The sequence below is a fragment of the Cnephaeus nilssonii genome (assembly GCF_951640355.1).
Source record: "Cnephaeus nilssonii genome assembly, chromosome: 7".
Taxonomy (NCBI): Eukaryota; Metazoa; Chordata; class Mammalia; order Chiroptera; family Vespertilionidae; genus Cnephaeus; species Cnephaeus nilssonii.
In genome coordinates this window covers 98,104,640-98,123,948 of record NC_137078.1, presented here as the reverse complement: position 1 = coordinate 98,123,948, position 19,309 = coordinate 98,104,640, and the positions used below count along the sequence as shown (strand labels likewise).

The 19,309-nt window shown below is 43.3% G+C and overlaps 1 protein-coding gene across 2 annotated transcripts in view; it reads left to right on the top strand.

The window, feature by feature from the left end:
- Positions 1 to 19,309, top strand: part of UBE4B (ubiquitination factor E4B) — an 87,454-nt gene that overhangs the window by 26,350 nt on the left and 41,795 nt on the right. The window contains exons 3-8 of one of the 2 annotated variants that reach the window (XM_079777452.1): positions 7,257 to 7,392; positions 13,342 to 13,429; positions 14,690 to 14,834; positions 16,628 to 16,856; positions 17,310 to 17,726; positions 18,459 to 18,602. In XM_079777452.1, coding sequence (XP_079633578.1) covers positions 7,257 to 7,392; positions 13,342 to 13,429; positions 14,690 to 14,834; positions 16,628 to 16,856; positions 17,310 to 17,726; positions 18,459 to 18,602 — 1,159 coding nt within the window. The remainder of the gene's footprint in view (positions 1 to 7,256; positions 7,393 to 13,341; positions 13,430 to 14,689; positions 14,835 to 16,627; positions 16,857 to 17,309; positions 17,727 to 18,458; positions 18,603 to 19,309) is intronic. The other variant, XM_079777451.1, reaches the window with a different exon arrangement.

Sequence of the window (19,309 nt, the reverse complement as noted above, 5' to 3'; positions counted from 1 at the left end):
GGACCAGGCTGGCAGGGGAGGTAGTTAGGGGCAATCGGACCAGCAGGGGAGCAGTTAGGTGTTGATCAGGCTGGCAGGGGAATGGTTAGGGGGTGATCAGGCTGGCAGGCAGAAGTGGTTAGGGGCAATCAAGCAGGCAGGCAGCTGAGCGGTTGGGAGCCAGCAGTCCTGGATTGTGAGAGGGATGTCTGGCTGCCCGTGTATTAGGCTTAAACGGGCAGTCGGACATCCCTCGAGGGGTGCCAGATTGGTGAGGGTGCAGGGTGGGCTGAGGGACACCAATTTCGTGCACCAGGCCTCTAGTCAATAAGAGTCATTGATCAGCTGCCTCCTGCACACCCCCTACTTGGGATTGAGCCTGCAGCCCGGGCATATGCCCTTGACCGGAATCAAATCCGGGACCCTTTAGTCGTCAGGCTGACGCTCTATCCACTGAGCCAAACCGGCTAGGGTAAGGTTTATTTCTTTATAATTAATAAGTTCATGGTTGATATCTAGGAGTATCTTTGTTGGGAAACGATGATAGTGACTCATACTGAATATTTGAAAATATCTGTCCTTTCTCTAAATGAACATTTCTATCAAACATAATTATTACCAGTGTAGTAATTATTGTAATCATTTAAGATCCTATTTATGAGAAAACAGGTGCTAAGAGATCTGTATTGATTATCATATTATCTAATAATTGAACATTCAGTTGTTAGTTCTGTAGTCATTGAATGCACTCTCCCTTTGTCCCCTCTGAATAACCTGTCTTGTCTAGGTTGATTAGTCAATTAAAAGTGTTTTGCAGCCCTAGCTGGTTTGGCTCAGTGGATAGAGTGTCAGCCCTCGGACTGAATAGTCTGGGTTCAATTCCAGTCAAGGGCACATGCCCAGGTTGCGGGCTCGGTCCCCAGTAGGGGGTGTGCAGGAGGCAGTCGATCAATAATTCTCTCTCATCATTGATGTTTCTGTCTCTCTCCCTCTCCCTTCCTCTCTGAAATCAATATAAAAATTTATTTTAAAATAAATAAAATAAAAGTGTTTTACAGAGTTTCTGTTGTAGACAGCATTATAGCCTCCTCCTTATGTAAAAATAAATGCTTATACATCATTAGAAAAGTGAGAACAGTTCAGGCCAAATCATCAGTAATAAACAGTGCCTTTGCCTGAAATGTCTCCTCTGTACACTCCGAGAAGCTGTGCTGGGCTCTGGTAGGGGAAGGGTTCGGGATTCCGGTTGTGTTTTACCTTTTCCTTGGAGACAGCACTCCTTGTCTCACCATGGTTGCCATCCCTCCTCCCCCAGTCCTGTTCCCTCCCCACGCCCCTCCCCCCAGGAATGCTAGAAACTGTCCAGGGAGAACTGGTTTGATGGGGAGTCTCACTGCATCAGGGAAGGTCAGGCAGGAGACCCAGAACTCTGTGCTCCTGGCAAGCCCCTCAGCACTCCTGGGCGCAGCACGCTGTCTGTTTGGGACCAGCAGCACTAACCCCAGCATGCCCCTGTGCAGCGAACAAACCTAGAGAAAAGCCCAGAACCGTGCTGCCTGTCTCATTTCAGATTCATGACCACAAACCCAAGTGGACCCTTAACAGTGGCAGGCAGTTATACCATACTAGAGGCCCGATGCATGAAATTTGTGCAAGGGGCTCGGCCCTCTCAGCCCCGCTGCCTCGGCCCATCGCGGCCCATTGCGGCCCTGCAGCCCCGCCCACTGGTCGTTCTGGAAGGTCCTCCAGAAGGTCGTTCCACTGTCTGATCTAATTAGCATATTATTATATAGGATTTCCTGGTTTCCTTTCCCACTCTGCTAATTATTCCTTACCTTCTGCAGTCTGCAGCCTCATTCTCCATGCGCACTCTTAGCTGATGGCCCCCCTTCCTATTCGTGAAGAAAACGTGAGGCAGAAAGGACCTCCTGAAGGGCTTGTACTGCCCCCCGCCCCCCCCTTGTTGTAGGCCTTCCCTAGGTCCCAGCTCCTCCCACCTGCTCAGAGCCCTTGCCCCAGCAGTCCTATTTCTCCTGCTTTGTCAGATTGCCCACCTCAAGTGAAAAACATTTATTTTTTAATAGCCATTTACATTCTGTTCCTTCTCCCATCATGGGAATAAATGAAAAGGAACTCTTACCCTGACCAGGTGGCTCAGTTGGTTGGCGTGTCATCCCATACACCGAAAGGTTGCAGGTTCGATTCCTCGTCAGGACACATACCTATGTTGCAGGTTTGGTTCCCTGTTGGGTGATGTTTCTCTCTCCCTTCTTCTCTTTAAAAATCAATAAACATATCCTCTGGGAGGATTAAAAAAAAGGGGAACTCCTGATCTCATTTCCCCTGCGGGCTTCCACCCACATCTCTGCACCCATTCACAACAGAACTTCGGGGAGAGTTGCCTGTGCTCACTCTCCCCCCTCTGCCCTCACACCCTCTGCTGAATTGATTCCCTCAGATGAGGCCTCGTGGTACTGAGTCACCATCTGAGCTGACCTGTCCGCTTCACTGCGCCTGGCTTTGGCCCTTTTTTCCTTGAAATGCTTTCCTCCCTTCTCTTCTAGAACAGCGGTCGCCAACCAGTGGTCCGTGTGTTCCGTGAGGTCCGAAAAGTTGACGACGGCTGCTCTAGGCCACCACAGTCCTGGTTCCCTCCTGTCTCTGTTCTTCTTGGTTCTCTGTGTGGCTCTTTATTTTTCTGCGTTCTGAACGTTAGCGGGCCCAGGACTCAATAGTTAAGCTCCCATCCTCTCCTGTGTTTATTCTCTTCCTGATTTATCTGGCTTCTTGGCTTTACTGTCTCTAATCTGATGACTCCTACGCTTGTCTCTCCAGCCCAGACCTGTTCCTTGAGCCTCAGACTCAAACATCATCCAATACACATCTCACAATTAACCCGTCCACAGTCGCGCTCCTGATGCTTCCTCACATGTCATCCTCCCCCAGGACCTCATCCCAATAAATGACAATTCTTTTTTCCCTACTTGCTTAAGCCTAGGCATTATCTCCTCTGTTTACCTTATATTCTAGCTGCGGGTCATGAAAACTCTCTGTAAAGGGCCAGGTAGTAAATAACTTTGGCTTTGAAGGCTGTTCGGTCTCTGCCACAGCTGTTCTTCTCCACCCTGTGGCACAAACGCAAGCACAGGCGATATGTAAATGAAGGAGCGTGGCTGTGTTCCAATAAAGCTTTATTCATTGGGTCAGACGTGGCCCGCGGACTAGCTTCCTGGCCCCTATTTCTGGTCCATCAGGCAAAATAGAACCTGACCAGATTCTCACACCCCACCTCACCCGTCCTGCTGCCACCCAGGTCCCAGGCACCTGCACGGCCTGCCTGGGTGCTGGGGGGCCTCCTCACTGGTCTCGCCAGGCCCTCCCCGGCCTCAGTGTGGAGCCAGGGGGTCCCTCTAAAGCATAAGGACCACGTCATACAACAGCAGCGTCAGTTTTACAGCAAGCTCATTCCGATGCCCACACTCACGTACAGAAAGACTGGGACAGCTCTTAGTTCTTGGCAGTGCCTCTGTGCTGTGAAGTCCTAATTGTGTTTCTCACAGTCGCCATTATTCATAATCACATGCAGGTAGATGCTATTGGCCATGTCCTTGGCAGATTGGAGAAACAAATTTGCATGAATTTATTAAGGAAACAAGTTTAAACAGAACAAAACAGGAGACAAACCCCTCATAAAAAGGTCACGTCAGTTCAAAACCCTGCACTGGCTCCCTGCCTTCCCCGAGTGACTGTCAGTCCTCCCCGACCAGGGCTGCGTGTGGCCTGACCCTGCTGCCGCCCCGACCTCCTCTCGCACCGCTCTTCTTACTCCCTCTGCTCCGGCCATGCTGGCTTCCCTGCTGTTCTGGAACATTCCAGGCGTGATCCCTACTTGGGCCTTTATATTTTCTGTTTCTGTGCCTAGAATGCTCATGCCCTAAAATCCACAGGCTTTTTTGCTTAACTCTCCAGATGTTTATTTGTCACTTTCTCAATAACACCTTCTTTGGCCGCCCTTCTCAAACCACAACCTCTATCCACACAGATGGTTTTTCTTGGGCCGATGTGGCACATGTACTACCTGCATGTCCTGTGTTCTCTGCCTTCCCTCCTAGAGTGACGCTCCCTGGGGCGCAGGCTCTGTCCCCAGTGCCTTTAACAGTGCCTCGCACATGATGGGCACCGAATGAAAGATCTGCTGAATTAATCAATCACAAGAGAAAATGACCAAAATGACATAAGCATGTGTAGCTTAAAGAAATCTCAAGCCTGGCCGGTGTGGCTCAGCAGTTGAGGACACATGCCCAGGTTGTGGGCTTGATCCCCAGGGGGCATGTGCAGGAGGCAGCTGATCAGTGATTCTCTCTCATCATTGATGTTTCTATCTCTCTTTCCTTCTCCTTTCTCCTACCTCTAAAAACAATTGAAAAAACATTTTTAAAAAATCTCAAGAGGATAAAATAGTGTGTGTGTGTGTGTGTGTGTATGTGTGTGTATGTGAGTGTGAGAGAAATACTGGAACAGAGCTAGTGTTGCAGCTTACCTATAGGCATTTGGTTTGGTTTATACCTGAAAGGGAATATCATTCAGGAAATACTTCAATGCTAGGAGCAAAATCTTACAAAAATAAAACCCTATTAAAAAAAAAAATCTAGCCTTCCCACACAGAATGCATAATTTACTTTAACAAGATCCTAGTAGTCATAGCAGTTTGGGAAGCTGCCATTTTGAAAGTTGTAATTCATATTTTATTAAACAGACTCTCTCCGTTGTTTGTTATACACGCCCTCGTTCTTAAAATTTTTGGTATGTAGAGATTTTGCTCATCTTCTAAAAGAGGATCAGAGATTTGCCTGTGTTTTAATTTTTTAATGTCTGGTTTTATGGACGTGAAGGGGGTTATCTATGCCTTAAAGCTTGGTCTCCTGATAGTGATTCCTCAAGTTAGGGGTGGGAGCGGGTGAAGACATGTGTGTGTGGTTTGAGAACAAAGCAGTATTTTGTACAAGTGTTTTGATTGGTTTTACTCATCATATTGATTCTGAATGAAGTCAGACCATCTGATTTTTAAGTTTCAGAAAGGAGTGGGGTCATGTGGTTGTACAGATGGAGGAACTAGTAAACATAATTAATTCTGGAGAATTGCCCCACTTGACCCAGAATGTGAGGCTCACATGGAGAGTTCAGGAAAAAGAGCATGCAGATGGTCTCCTGGATGTCTTATAGAAACACTAGAGGCCTGGTGCACGAGATTCGTACACAGATAGGGTCCCTGGGCCTGGCCGGTGATCAGAGCCTTCCCTCCCCTGGCTGCCAGCTGGGGCCTTCCTTCTGTACCGACCCCTGGTGGTCAACACATGTCATAGTGAGCGGTCGAACTCCCAGTCGGTCGAACTCCCAGTCGGTCGAACTCCCAGTCGGTCGAACTCCTGGGGGGACAATTTGCATATTAGCCTTTTGTTATATAGGATTGGAATGCAGTCTGTTAGCCTGAGTGGAATACTCTGGCACTGTATTGCTATGGGCTGTTGTACACAGAGTGTAGCTATAGTATGTGGTATTACAAATACAGGTTTTCAGACAGTGTACTGTAATTATCAGTTTATTCTAAGGCCTGGTTTTATCAGGTAGGCTTTTTAAATCTGCTGAACTGATATCCCATAAAAATTATTGAACTATATTATTGATTCATTTTTATTAAAAAATTGTCAGACCTTTCATTGTGATAGGTAAACTAATGTTCTCCTAAGAACATTATTGGTGCTTTATTATCTAGTCCTTCAATAAATATTTACTGAGAACCTACTTTGCATTACACTTCTTGAATTAATGAATTTAAAGTTTTCTGCCTTCCACAAGCTTCTCAAAATTCTCACTACATTAGATATTTTCCATATTTCCCTTGAGTCTACGTAGGAACACTGACAATTTCGTTTCTCTTTTCCTTCATGAGTCCTGCAGAAGTTGTAATAAACAGATATATGCTAATACCTGCTCTCAGGAGTAGATAAATGTTTTGTAACATTCTTCAATGAAGAGACATTAAAGGGTGACAACTTTACTTTCTTGGAATGCTGGGATGGTTAAAATGTTATCCACTTGGTAGTTGTTTCAGCTACAACTGGTAACTCAAGTTGTTTTGTTTGTTGTTTTGAAAAAATGTAAGTCTCATTTTCCTTTCACCACAATAGGTATATGCAGGGTGTCCCAAAAATGTATATACACGTTGAATACCACATTAATCCCAATGGGTTATATCTGAAAAGAAAGAAACATCAGTTGAGGTGTCAGCTGTTAAACTGTATACATTTTTTGGAACACCCTGTATTTTGTATTTTTTATACCCTATATTATTAGAAGTACTTGTAGATGTCTGGATATTCATAAAGTACTTTTTAAAATTCTATGAAAACCTGGTTTTAAAGACATCGATGAGAAATCTGTCCCCGTGCACATGCTGCGGTTCACTCCTCTGGAAGCTCTGTGAGGGCAAGGACAGGGTCAGGTATTCCTTTTACCCCGGCTGCCACTCAATAAGTGCACTGATCTATATTTAGCATTAGCGTAGGTGGGTCTATTTGCGTGCTTTTAACATTTTATTGTGACAAGTTAATGCATACAGCAGATTTGAAAGAATTTTGCAATGAACACCTATATACCCACCATCCATATTCTTCCATCAACATTTTAGTATATTTGCTTTATCACACCTCTCCATCTGCATGTCTCTATATCCCTTCATTAATGTATCTTATTTTTGGTACATTTCAAGGATTTTCCTGGCCTATGATGGAGGCTAATTTGTATTCTAGGATCATAATTTAAATTGGTGAAAAAGAAGGTGATGAGGAATCAGTTTTAGATATTAGCTATAGCTCTGTTACTAACCTCATACGATGTATATTGACAAGTTATGACTAATTGTTAATGTTCCTATGATTTTAATATTACTTTTGCATTTAGTGTAATCTTTTGTTGGAAACTAGAGGCCCGATGCACAAAATACGTGCAGGGGACTTGGCCCTCGCAGCCCCGGCGGCTGCCTCGGTCCTTACAGCCGCTGCGGCTGCTCTGGCTCCATCCAGAAGGTCATCCAGATGGTCGTTCTGCTGTTGGGCCACTCGGTTGATTTGCATATTACGCTTTTATTATTATAGATTCTTCTATTGCTGACTGTCGAAATGGTATGAATACCAATTGTGTATACTTGCTGTTGTCATTACAAATGGTTTTACTGTTATTTCACCTGAGACTTAATCGTTCCTGTCTTTTCTGACCAGGAGTAGCCCATCGAAGCCAGAGCAGTGAAGGAGTCAGTTCTCTCAGCAGCTCGCCCTCCAATAGCCTTGAAACGCAATCGCAGTCTCTCTCACGTTCCCAGAGCATGGATATTGACGGTGTCTCGTGTGAGAAAAGGTAAAGCGAGCCGATTTCCCAATAAAGTGTATTTATGGAAAGAGAAAGAGCCATTCAGTTTAGTCTCTAGTCATTAGTCTCAGTTGCCAGCCCAGAGATCCATGCCAGTCCATAGCAAATTAGAGCGAAATTTATTAAACTTAAAGGTGTTTGTATTATTCTGAAGTGTTCTTTATACCTTTTTATGTTTTTGGTGTTGAAATGTCTTTTGTGAAATAATGGTGTAGGTGGTAAGAAATGTTTTTAGTTTTTTAATGTCTTTATAAACACAAAGGTGGCATCATCTGTCAGTCCCTAAATATTTCTTCGAAATTTTACTGATCAGTGAAAATTTAAAATGTGGATGGAGCTCAATAAGTGGACTGATCCAACTGAGCCAAGCAGTCTAAGAGCTCTGTAAGGATCAGGGTGTCCTGGAGCAGAGCCCTCCTGTACTGCAAGTGCACCATGAGTAGGTGATAGAGTGGTGGAGGTGTTGATTTCTTTATTCCTTGGGCCAGCCAGACACCCACCCCAACTCCCAGACCCATTTCCAGTGCCCTAAGCTGCCCCCTCTGTTTATGTCAGTAGGCCAGACAAATACTACCTTCTCTGTGTGTTATGATATGAAAAAGGCTGAGAAGTACTAGAATAGAGCTTCAGTAGTTGGGTGGGGTTGGGGGTGAGGAACCAGATTAGAGATCACACACATTAGGCAAGAATTCAGGAAGGTCAGCACTTTCAGGGAAAAGATCAGGTTGACCCCATAGAGTAAAAACAATTTTGTTCTTATTACCTTTGCTTTGAATACATGTATTTTCTTTTTTTAAATATATTTTTATTGATTTCATAGAGAAAGGGAGAGGGAGAGAGAGAAACATCAATGATGAAAGAGAATTATTGATCGGCTGCCTCCTGCATGCCCTCCACTGGTTTGGAAGCCATTATCAAAAAGTAAATGGCTGAAATATAAAATAATATTGAATGTTAATTGCAAATTAAAAAAAAGATAAATGGCTGAGAATTTCTCTAGAGTTGATAAATAATATGAATCTCCAGATTCAGGAAGCCCAGCAACTCGGAAACAGGTTAAACAAAAAACAAATTCTATCTAGCCATCTCTTAGTAAAATTGCAGAATACCAAAGACGAAGACCTTTAAGTAGTCAGAAAGGGGATTATCTACAAAAGAACAACTATTAGATGTCTCAATGATGGCAGCCAGAGGATGTCGGAGTAATAGTATTGAATGCTGACAGGAAGTCTACTGGAAATTGTGTACCTTTGTGGAACGATCTTTTAAGGGCAAGGGTGAAATAAAGACATTTATGGATTAAAAACAACCAAACAACCTGATAGCCTGCCACGAAAATACCCCCAACTTTTTAAAAAATATATATTTTATTAATTTCAGAGAGGAAGGGAGAGGGAGAGATAGATAGAAACATCAGTGATGAAAGAGAATTATTGATTGGCTGCCTCCTGCATGCCCCCTACTGGGGATTGAGCCCGCAACCGGGCATATGCCCTTGACTGGAATCAAACACAGGACTCTTCAGTCCACAGGCTGATGCTCTATCCACTAAGCCAAACCAGCTAGGGCCCCCTAACTTTTTTAACAGATGCAGTTAAGAAAGAAAATGAGCCGAAACCGGTTTGGCTTGGTGGATACAGCGTCGGCCTGCGGACTGAAAGGTCTCGGGTTCGATTCCGGTCAAGGGCATGTACCTTGGTTGCGGGCACATCCCCGGTAAGGAGTGTGCAGGAGGCAGCTGGTCGATGTTTCTCTCTCATTGATGTTTCTAGCTCTCTATCCCTCTCCCTTCCTCTCTGTAAAAAAGCAATAAAATATATTAAAAAAAGAAAAAAAGAAAGAAAATGATTTCAGGAATAATGTCTGACATGCAAGAAGGAAGGATGACTGAAGAAAATAATAAACACTGATGGTATAAAGCAATAATAACAATGTAGAAAAATCAGGTCTACATTTAGCTGACCAGCAGTAGGTCAGCCGTAAGGAGGGTGGGGGGGAGTTATTGACCTAGGCAAGATCTAAAGTCCTTGTATACTTGAGAAAGGGGTAAAGGTACTGGCCAACTTTTTTTTTTTTTTAAGATACTGGCCAACTTTTAGATTTTGAGTTAAGAATACTTGATTACATTTCAAGGGTAGCCACTAATAGAATGGAAATAGAGTATATCTTCCAAACCAGTAAAAGGAAAGTATGGAACCATGTTGAGGAGGTGGGAGGGTGGAGTTAAGTCAATTCAAAGAAAGGGAAGGAAGAAACAAGTTTCTAAAAAGAGACAGCACAAAATAAGAGGGTCAAAAGAAATGCAAATATGTCAGCAATTACAGCAAATCACAGTAAAAAGGAATAGGTTGTATTGAAAACAAAACAGAACCCAGCTTTATCCCTGTTCATAAAAGGAATATCCGAAATATTAGGTTAGAGAAGTAAGGTTAAAAGTAAAAAAAAAGAAAAAAAAGGTATACCAGGCAAACAAAACAAAGTAAACAAAAGAAACTTGGGGTAAACATATTAATGAAGTAGACTTTAAGGCACAAAGTATTACTAGAAGTAAGCACTATATAAAGACAAATGTTTTGTTTACCTGTAGGATTGAACAGTTCTGAAAGTCTATGTACTTAGTAATATAACAGCAATATGCAATAAAGCAAATATTGACAGAACTAGAAGAAACTGACACAGTCATAGTGGGAGTGTTTTAACAATAAATCATTTATCAATAGGTTAAAGAGAATAAATATGAGGAAGCATATGGACAAATTAAACAACGCAGCTGGCAAGCTTGATCCAGTGGAAAGATACAGAACTTTGCACTGTACAGTTGGAGAACACACATTGTTTTCCTAATACTCACTGACCAAAAAGTTTCAAGAGTCAGAATCATGTAGGTCATGTTTTCTCACTAGCATTAGGTTCGATAATTAATATAGGGGGGGAGGAAACTTATTTATTTATGCTATAAATATATTTTTATTGATTTCAGAGAGGAAGGGAGAGAGAGATAGAAACATCAATGATGAAAGAGACTCATTGATCAGCTGCCTCCTGCACGCCCCCTGCCTGGGATCGAGCCCGCAACCTGGGCATGTGCCCTTGACTGGAATCAAACCCAGGACCCTTAGATCCGCAGGCCGACCTTCTATCCACTGAGCCAAACCCGCTAGGGCAAAAAACTTTTTTAAAAAAACCTTAAGACATTTGTAAATTTTAGAAATGAAGTATGCTTTTATATACAGGTTAAAGAAAAAATCATAATGAAAGTATGTGGGACTGAACAGTAACAAATATTATAAATCATGATCTGCGTGTTGCAGCTAAAGTGGTCCTCAGAAGAAAATATAAAGCTATAATATATTAAAAAGGAAAGAAAGAATACAAGTAAATATTGGGACTAAGAACCCGTTGTTTGGAGTGCTCTTCCCCTGGGCATGTATGGGGTAAAGCTCTTTCATATTTTTGCTCATCTGGCATTTCTCAGTGAGGCTCACCCATTTCAAGCAGAAAGCCCTGCACTCTCGGTTGCCTTTTCCCTGTTCCTTTTTCTTTAATTTTTCCATAGCATTTATTATACTGTGTGCTTTGCTTATTTATGTTTATTGTTTATTCTCTTTTTTTAAAAAATGGTGGTTTTTTTTTTTTATTATTGATTTCAGAGAAGAAGGGAGAGGGCAAAGGAGAGAGATAGAATCATCAATGATGAGAGAGAATCATTGATCAGCTGCTTCCTGCACACCCGCTTCTGGGGATCAAGCCCGTAAACCCCGGCTTGTGTCCTGACCAGGAAATGAACCGTGACTCCTGGTTCATAGGTAGACGCTCAACCACTGAGCCACCCAGAGGCCAGGCTGTTTATTCTCTTTCTGTCTCTAGATGGAATGTATGCTCCATGACGCAGTGATTTATTTATTTAAAAAAAATTTTTTTTGGTCTTTTTTGTTCATTGACATTTCAGACACCAAGCACAAGCCCTACATAGAATGGGCGCTCAGTAATATTTGTTATTGAAAGGGGTAATTCCATGAAAAATGTAAATATGCAAATGCAAATAAATTTGAAAAATTGGATGAAAATCAAATTCCTAGAAAAACACATTTCTCCCAAAATTGAATAAAAAAGAGAAGACCTGAATAATATTAAAAAACACATGAAATAAATTGAATCAGCATTTTAAAATTTTCAACAAAAGAACCCTGCTCATATAATTTTATAGGTTAATGTGATATGATATAATACAATATAATATGATCAACTTCAGTTTATGTCAGGAATCCAAGGGTGCTTTAATGTTAGAAAATCTATAAATATTATTCACCATGTTATAAAAGAGAAAAGCCATTGCAAATTTTGCTAAACTTCAACACAATTGATGATAAAAATTTTAATAAACAGGGTACAGAAAGGTGCGTCCTTAAACCGACAGTAGCAGAGATAGAGTTAACAAAATAATCATATTGTCCCCTGCATTTCCAGTCTCCTTTGCAGCTAGATTGGGGTCAAGTGACTAGTTCTGTCCCATAGACTGTGAGTGGAAGTGACAGGTGTCACTTTTAGGAAAGGCAGTTGAGCCGATGTTCCTCCTCCGTCCCTCTCTTCTCTTGCTCCAGTGACCTGGGAGGCTGAGTATTGCAGATGGCATAGATTAAAGATGAAGTAAGGATGCTTCACTCTCACCAGACTTTGCGTAAGCAAGAAATAAACCCTTATAGTGTTAAGCCTCTAAGATTTCAGAGTGTATGTGTTACCGCAGCATCGCCTGTCTTATTCTGAATAACATAAAGAACATCGACCAGAAAATCACAGTGCTCTTGTTTTCAGTGGTGAGGAGTTTGAAACACTCCTTTTAGAATCAGTAATAAGAACAGAATGGCTGTTATTTCTGCTTCTCTTCACCATGGGGATCCTACCCCGTGCAGTGAGCAAGTAGAGACTGGAGTGGAAGAAACAAAACACTTATTGTTCAAAGATAAAATGATTATCTACCTAGTGAGCCCTATGTATAAGGAAAGCTGCTTAAAATAGATCTATCTCCAAAATCAGTTACATTACTGTGTACTAACAACAACAAAAAATTAGAAACTTAATTTTTAAAAAGGTACCATTCATAATTTCATTTAAAAATATATGGTACATAGGTATAAATTGAGCGAAGGAAGTGAAAGACTTGTGGAGAAAATTATAAAAGTTTACCCAAAGACCTTAATGAACTCAGTAACAGAATGATGCCATTTCTCCTCACTTTGATCTCTGGAGTCAGTGAAATTCTAGTCAAAATCATAACAGAATATGTAAGGAACCTGGCAAGCTAATTCTTAATTATGTATGCAAAAGCAAAGGGCCAAGAATGGCCAAGACTCTCCTAAAGTAGAAGAACCAGGTGGAGGCATTGACCCAGCAGGTATCAAGACTTAGTGTGAAGTTTTAGTAAGATAGTGTGGTATTGGCTCAGGGACAAACAGATTGTCTAATGGAACAGAAACCAGTGTCCAGAAATAGACCCACACATATACTACATAATAGGACACATGAGTAGGTGACTTCATATTAGTGTAAAAATGATGATCTTGTCAATAAATGGTCCTGGGACACTTACTTATTTAATGTGGGGGAAAATACTGTATGTTCTTAACAAGATTTTATAATCAGGCTCTGAATGATTGTATATAGCTTACCATAATATGTGTAGAAAATATGTTCTATTTTTTTGAAAGTGAGCCTAAGAAAATGACAACTTGGAAAAAATATTAAAATTATGATAGAATGTTTATATCTTACTATATGAAGAGAGCTCTTTAAAGAATTAATAGAAATAAAGGACGAACCTTTATTATTTCGCTTTCCTGACTGATTTTGATTGATATTTAAAAACTTCCTCAGCCAGAGGCTGGGACATTGGGTGGATTTATGAAAGGTAAAAGACTTATTTGTCTTTTGTACTTAAAGCATGTCCCAGGTGGATGTGGATTCAGGAATTGAAAACATGGAAGTGGATGAAAATGATCGAAGAGAAAAAAGGAGCCTCAGCGACAAGGTTGGTAAGAGGAAGCCTCGCGTCTGTTTGTAGCGCAGGTGACACGGCGCACGGAAGCAGCGTCACGTCTTGTATCTGCGGAGTCTGTTAGAGTGGGCCACCCAGTCAGCAGGTCCTGGTGCCTGTTTTTGTATTTGGAGGAAAAATGGGTAGCCCAGCCTAATGGAAGTATAGCTCAGTCTTTTAAAAATATATATATTTTTATTGATTTCAGAGAGGAAGGGAGAGGGAGAGAGAGAAACGTCAATGATGAGAGAGAATAATTGATTGGTTGCCTCCTGCACTCCCCCATCGGGGAATCAAGCCCGCAGCCCAGGCATGTGCCCTGACCAGAATCAACCTTGACCTCCTAGTTCATAGGTCGGCACTCAACCACTGAGCCACGCCAGCTGGCCTAACTCAGTCCTTTTAACTGATAAAATTCTTCCCTTATCTTTGTTTCAGGCCCAAGTTTCCAACAGGAAATTTGGTTTGTAATAGGAATTCATTCAGAGCTGATTTGAATGTTTTCTGTTGGTGTTGGGCTTAAGCAAGTAGATCATCACGTCTTTGGGACTATTCCAAGGAAAACGACTGGAAATTGAGACAGTACTAGTATGTGGGACCCGGTAGCAAGAACAAACTTCTTGAAAACATGAAGTCTTCATATTTTGTTATCATCTGAGTTCAGTTTCTATATTTAGAAGAAGGGTGTTGTGGGTTTTTTGCTATTTTTGGTGTGGTGTAGAACTGGTATAGGTAATTGTGTCACTTTCTGTACAGTAAGTTATTAGAGTTCAGCAACACGTGTTGATGATTGTTAGAAGTTGGAGTGGAAGCAGTGTGATGCTTATTTTGTATAGTTCTTTAGTGTTGTAAAAAGTGTAGCTCTAAAATCATAGTAATAGGTTTATCTTTCTCTGAATCAGTGGGTGAATAGTTCTGTGCATTTCTTTTTTTTTAATATATTTTATTGATTTTTTACAGAGAGGAAGGGAGAGAGATAGAGTTAGAAACATTGATGAGAGAGAAACATCCATCAGCTGCCTCCTGCACACCTCCTACTGGGGATATGCCCGCAACCAAGGTACATGCCCTTGACAGGAATCAAACCTGGGACCTTTCAGTCTGCAGGCCGACACTCTATTCACGGAGCCAAACCAGTTAGGGCATTTCTATGCATTTCTGAAATGAATAAAGTCATGATTGAGTATTTCTATTGAAGTCTAACTCGGACCTCCCACCACTTGAAATTAACCCCCAAATCTTGTTCCTCACCAGGAGCCGTCGTCGGGTTCTGAAGTATCTGAAGAGCAGGCCTTACAGCTGGTCTGTAAGATCTTTCGTGTCTCCTGGAAGGACCGGGACAGAGATGTCATCTTTCTTTCTTCTCTCTCTGCGCAGTTTAAGCAGAACCCAAAAGAAGGTAGGACTCCAGCTCAGCTGTCCTATTTCAGGGTACTGTCCTTAAGGGAAAATGAGAACGCGAGGTCTTGCCCTTCCCTGCTATCCCGTCACTCTGTCCTGCTGTGGGTGGGGTTTTGAATACAGGGGCACTTCTTGGTGAGGGCACTGATGTCTGGCCACTTTCCACTGATCTTCTCAGTACATTTCCTTTTTACTTTTACGATTCTCTAAAAGAAAACGGAATAAATAAGTTAATAGTGTCCATTGTCTCAGGGTTGACATTTTTTCCTCTGTAAAAAGAAGATGCTTAGAGCATTAGCACCTCTTACAAAGCAGGAGCATTCTGGGTAGTCTCCAGGGACCCTGCGAGAGGCGCTCTGTATGGCCTGTACCTGCCTTAAGTGCCTCCCAGCCTTTGTGGACAGTGGAGTAAATCTGCGGAATTCAATTGCTTAGCAGCAAGATTTGCTGTGTTCCCAGTATTCTATTTTAAGAAGCTGCACTACACCACACTTACAACGAAGTAATAAAACTCAGCATGGCAGCCATTTGGAACACAGAAGAGGTAGGGGAGGTGGGCAAGCATGTTCTCTTGCACGTCACAGCAGTGCTGCTGGCAGGGATTTTTGTCTGATTTGATGCATTCCCAGTGCCAAGAAGGGTGCCTTGCACTTAATCCCTCATTAGATGCATTTTATTTTTATTGATTTTAGAGAGGAAGGGAGAGGGATAGAAACATCAGTGATGAAAGAGAATCGTTGATCGGCTGCTTCCTGCAAGTCCCACACTAGGGATCGAGCCCACAACCGGGGCATATGCCCTGACCGGGAATTGAACCCATGGCCTCTTGGTTCCTGGGTTGATGCTCAACTGCTGAGCCACACCAGCTGGGCTGTAATTTTTAATAACCAAATCAGATAAGACTTGCCTGCGTCAGAACTCTTATTTATGTAGTGATGTTTGAAATGTATTTAAAGACCTACATACAGTAAATCAGTTGGGAACTGCAGAGAGTGAGAAGGAAGCTAAGCAGTGGGAATCTGCTCCAAAAAGCCAGCCGGTGGCTAGAAATCAGACCCTTCATAAAATAATTTGAACTTTGTGCTTGATAGTTTTACTGTGTGTAAAACATATACAGGAGAACAAATATTAACCCAGTTGCATTTCTAGTGTGATAAACTAGCCTCTAGTTGGGAGTAACTTTTTTACAGCTAATACATGTCAGCAGTAACTCATTGACTGCGCTCTAATAATTTTTTAAAAAAATATATTTTATTGATTTTTTGCAGAGAGGAAGAGAGAGGGATAGAGAGTTAGAAACATCGATGAGAGAGAAACATCGATCAGCTGCCTCTTGCACACCCCCTACTGGGGATGTGCCCGCAACCAAGGTACATGCCCTTGACCGGAATCGAACCTGGGACCCTTCAGTCCGCAGGCCGATGCTCTATCCGCTGAGCCAAACCGGTTTCGGCTAATAATTTTTTTTTAATGAGGTTTGTATTTTGGAATAATTCTAGATTTCTAGAACAGTGTTAGAGAGTGTAGGGAGTTTCTGCATACACTTCCCCCGCTTCCCCCAACGTTAACACCTCACATAGCCACCGTAGACTTGTCAAAACCAAGACATTCCTATTAACTGCACTCCAGACCTGATTTGGATTTCTCCAGTTCTCCACTGATGTCTCTTTCCTGTTCCAGGTCCAGTCCAGGCCGGGGCACCACACTGCACCTCTGGTTCCCTCTGGCTTTTTCAAAGACTGTATTTGAAGAACCACGTGTAACCTCCCTTTTATTCTGCCTTTCCAACAGTGTTCTCTGATTTTAAGGACTTGATTGGCCAGATTTTAATGGAAGTGCTAATGATGTCCACTCAGACTAGAGATGAAAACCCATTTGCCAGTCTGACAGCCACATCACAGCCAATTGCCGCGGCAGCTCGGTCACCCGACAGAAATCTCACACTGAATACTGGCTCGGGCCCCGGAACGAGTCCCATGTTCTGCAGTGTGGGTTCCTTCGGCGCCAGCTCTTTGTCTAGGTCAGTGTGGTTCTTCTTACGCATTTGAGTGGTAGTGAAATGGCCACGAGTGTGTAGGAGCAGTGAGCGTCCTTTCGGGGGCCTGTGCCATGCAGATGACCGCAGTGTCATATTTGGGGGCTTGGTTTGGTCACTGCAGGAGGTGCTGTCCTTTTCAGATGGGTCTCTTTGGCTTTCCATGGTTTGGCTTTTGGTAAATTAAAATTTAGAAATAAATATTGTACATTATTCTTGGGCAAGAGGGCTTTAAAATATTTTAAGTATAACTTCTAGACCTTTACAGCAATTAGGTGATTCTTATTTAGGTATCTGAAAGATATGTATACTTGAATGCTTAGCGATGGGAAGTGTGACTATACTGTTCTTTAAAAGCTTGATATTTTCCATTTTAATTATTTATCTCAAGTTTTTCTTTCCTTTTCTCTTCTTCCCTCCTCTTCTCACCTAATTCAGCCTCTATGACACTAGCCCCGCTCGCAGCGCGAGCTTCTGGAGCTCTGTGCCGGCGATCAGCCTGCCTTTTGCCTCCCCCTCTGGGCCAGCCAGCCACGTGGCTGTGCCTTCCATTTCCCTCAGTGCCCATGGCTCGGCCCCCGGGACCGCGGCGGGAAGCCAGCCGCCATCGCCATCGCCGCGGTATCGCCCCTACACTGTCACCCACCCCGGGGGGACTTCCCTCTCTCCTACCCCGAGGTCCCCAGGCATCTCCATTCTGTCTAGCTCACCGAGCCGCCCCGCCCTCGCTAGTAGCCCTCAAGCAGTGCCGGCCAGCTCTTCCCGACAGAGGGCCACCAGCGCGGGGCCAGCTGTCCTGCCCGCCTCACCCAGTGCCCTGAGCAGACGCCCCTCCTCCCTAAGGACCTCTCCTAGGTATTTATGCAGCGGGAGAGCCGGCGGCCTGTGTGCAGGGCAGGGAAGCAGGTTAACACGGTTTGGAAGGACTGTTGTGTGACACTGACCGCAGCTACATGGGTTTCTGTTGGGTTATTAACCCGTGTGTCTAACTAGTCTGGTAGGCTCGTGCCCTGACTCCGTGCTTCTGCCCGGCTTTGTAACACCAGAAAGCATGGGTGGCTCTGTTGTGGGCACCTTTGTTCCCTACCTTCCCCTTACCTTTTCTCGGTCCTGTAAAAAAAAAAAAGTAAGGAAGAAAAAGCAACTTAGTTTTTAAAGTTGAATTCACATGTCACTCCTCATTACAGATGAATTTCAGAGACGGTAGGCAGTTTGTATTTGAGAGTTGGGGATCACAGAACCGCTTTTTGACTTTTCTACTGTTGACAGTTGTAGTTGAAATATAGTCAGACCAAGCGGTGGTGGGGCAGAGCTGGGCCTGGTGTCCCTTAGCACTGGTCACTGGGCTGGGCCAGCGTTCATGCCTTGACTCTGATTCCAGCTCCTAGACAGAGGTGGTCCCAGAATTCCATTAGCCAGTGCCCCTCCCACAGGACCCTGTGCATCTCTGTAGCTCAGGAGAATTACTTTCCTGCATGTCAGTAGAGAAAACTTTCGGCATCAGATTTAATTAACCGGACAGCAAACGCTTTCTCCCTCTTGTTTTTCCTTTGTTCCTGATCACCTTTTTTGCTTTTGTTGTGGTAGTATGTACGACAGTCCTTTCTCCTTCCTCTTCCTCGCGCTTTCTGGGGACAGTAGTGATGATGATGATGAAGAAGAAGAAGATGATGGTGATGATGAAGGTGTTGGTGGTGGTGATGAGTTTTCTTGTGTCCAGTTTGGGTCCAGGTATCAGGAATGGAGTCTTACCCCTGCATGTGCATAGGTGCTTAGGAACTAACGTCCGTAAGCCCTGGTCAGGGGGGTGCTTTGAATCCCAACAGCATAGGGTCAGGCGCGCCCACTGGAGAGTGAAGATGTGAGCAGTTGCATGTACTGAAATGCTAGGGCCCTCTCGTGGGGTAAAGGGCACATAGGAAAATTTTCATAGTTGTTGCTAGTAAGTTTGGAGAAAACTTACATATAACCATTTGTCTAAAACATGAATAACAGAGTAGAGATCAGTCACCATTAACTTCACCCACCCTAAGCTCTACACGTGAAGGACCCTCCACTCATCTGTTGTGAGGATATTCTTGTGAGCTAGCAGATGTAGCAACACGTGCTCTGAGGCATGTTTTCCTGTGTACAGCTGCATGGATGACTGCTCTTTAGGAATGGCAGAGGTGCTGGCGTGTGTGCGTGTGCGCGCTTGCGCGTGTCCTGCCCCGGCTCAGTCTGGGCAATCGATTGGTGAGCATAAGGGGCCATACTTCCAGTGTAATTGTGAATCTGCTTTCATGTCTAACCTTGATTTCACTGATCGCCTCCCTGACCTCAGTGAAGCTAGATTCTGCTTATTTTTTTAAAATATGTTTTCATTGATATTTAGAGAGAGAGGAAGGGAGAAGGATAGAGAGATAGAAACATCGATGAGAGGAACATCATTGAACAGC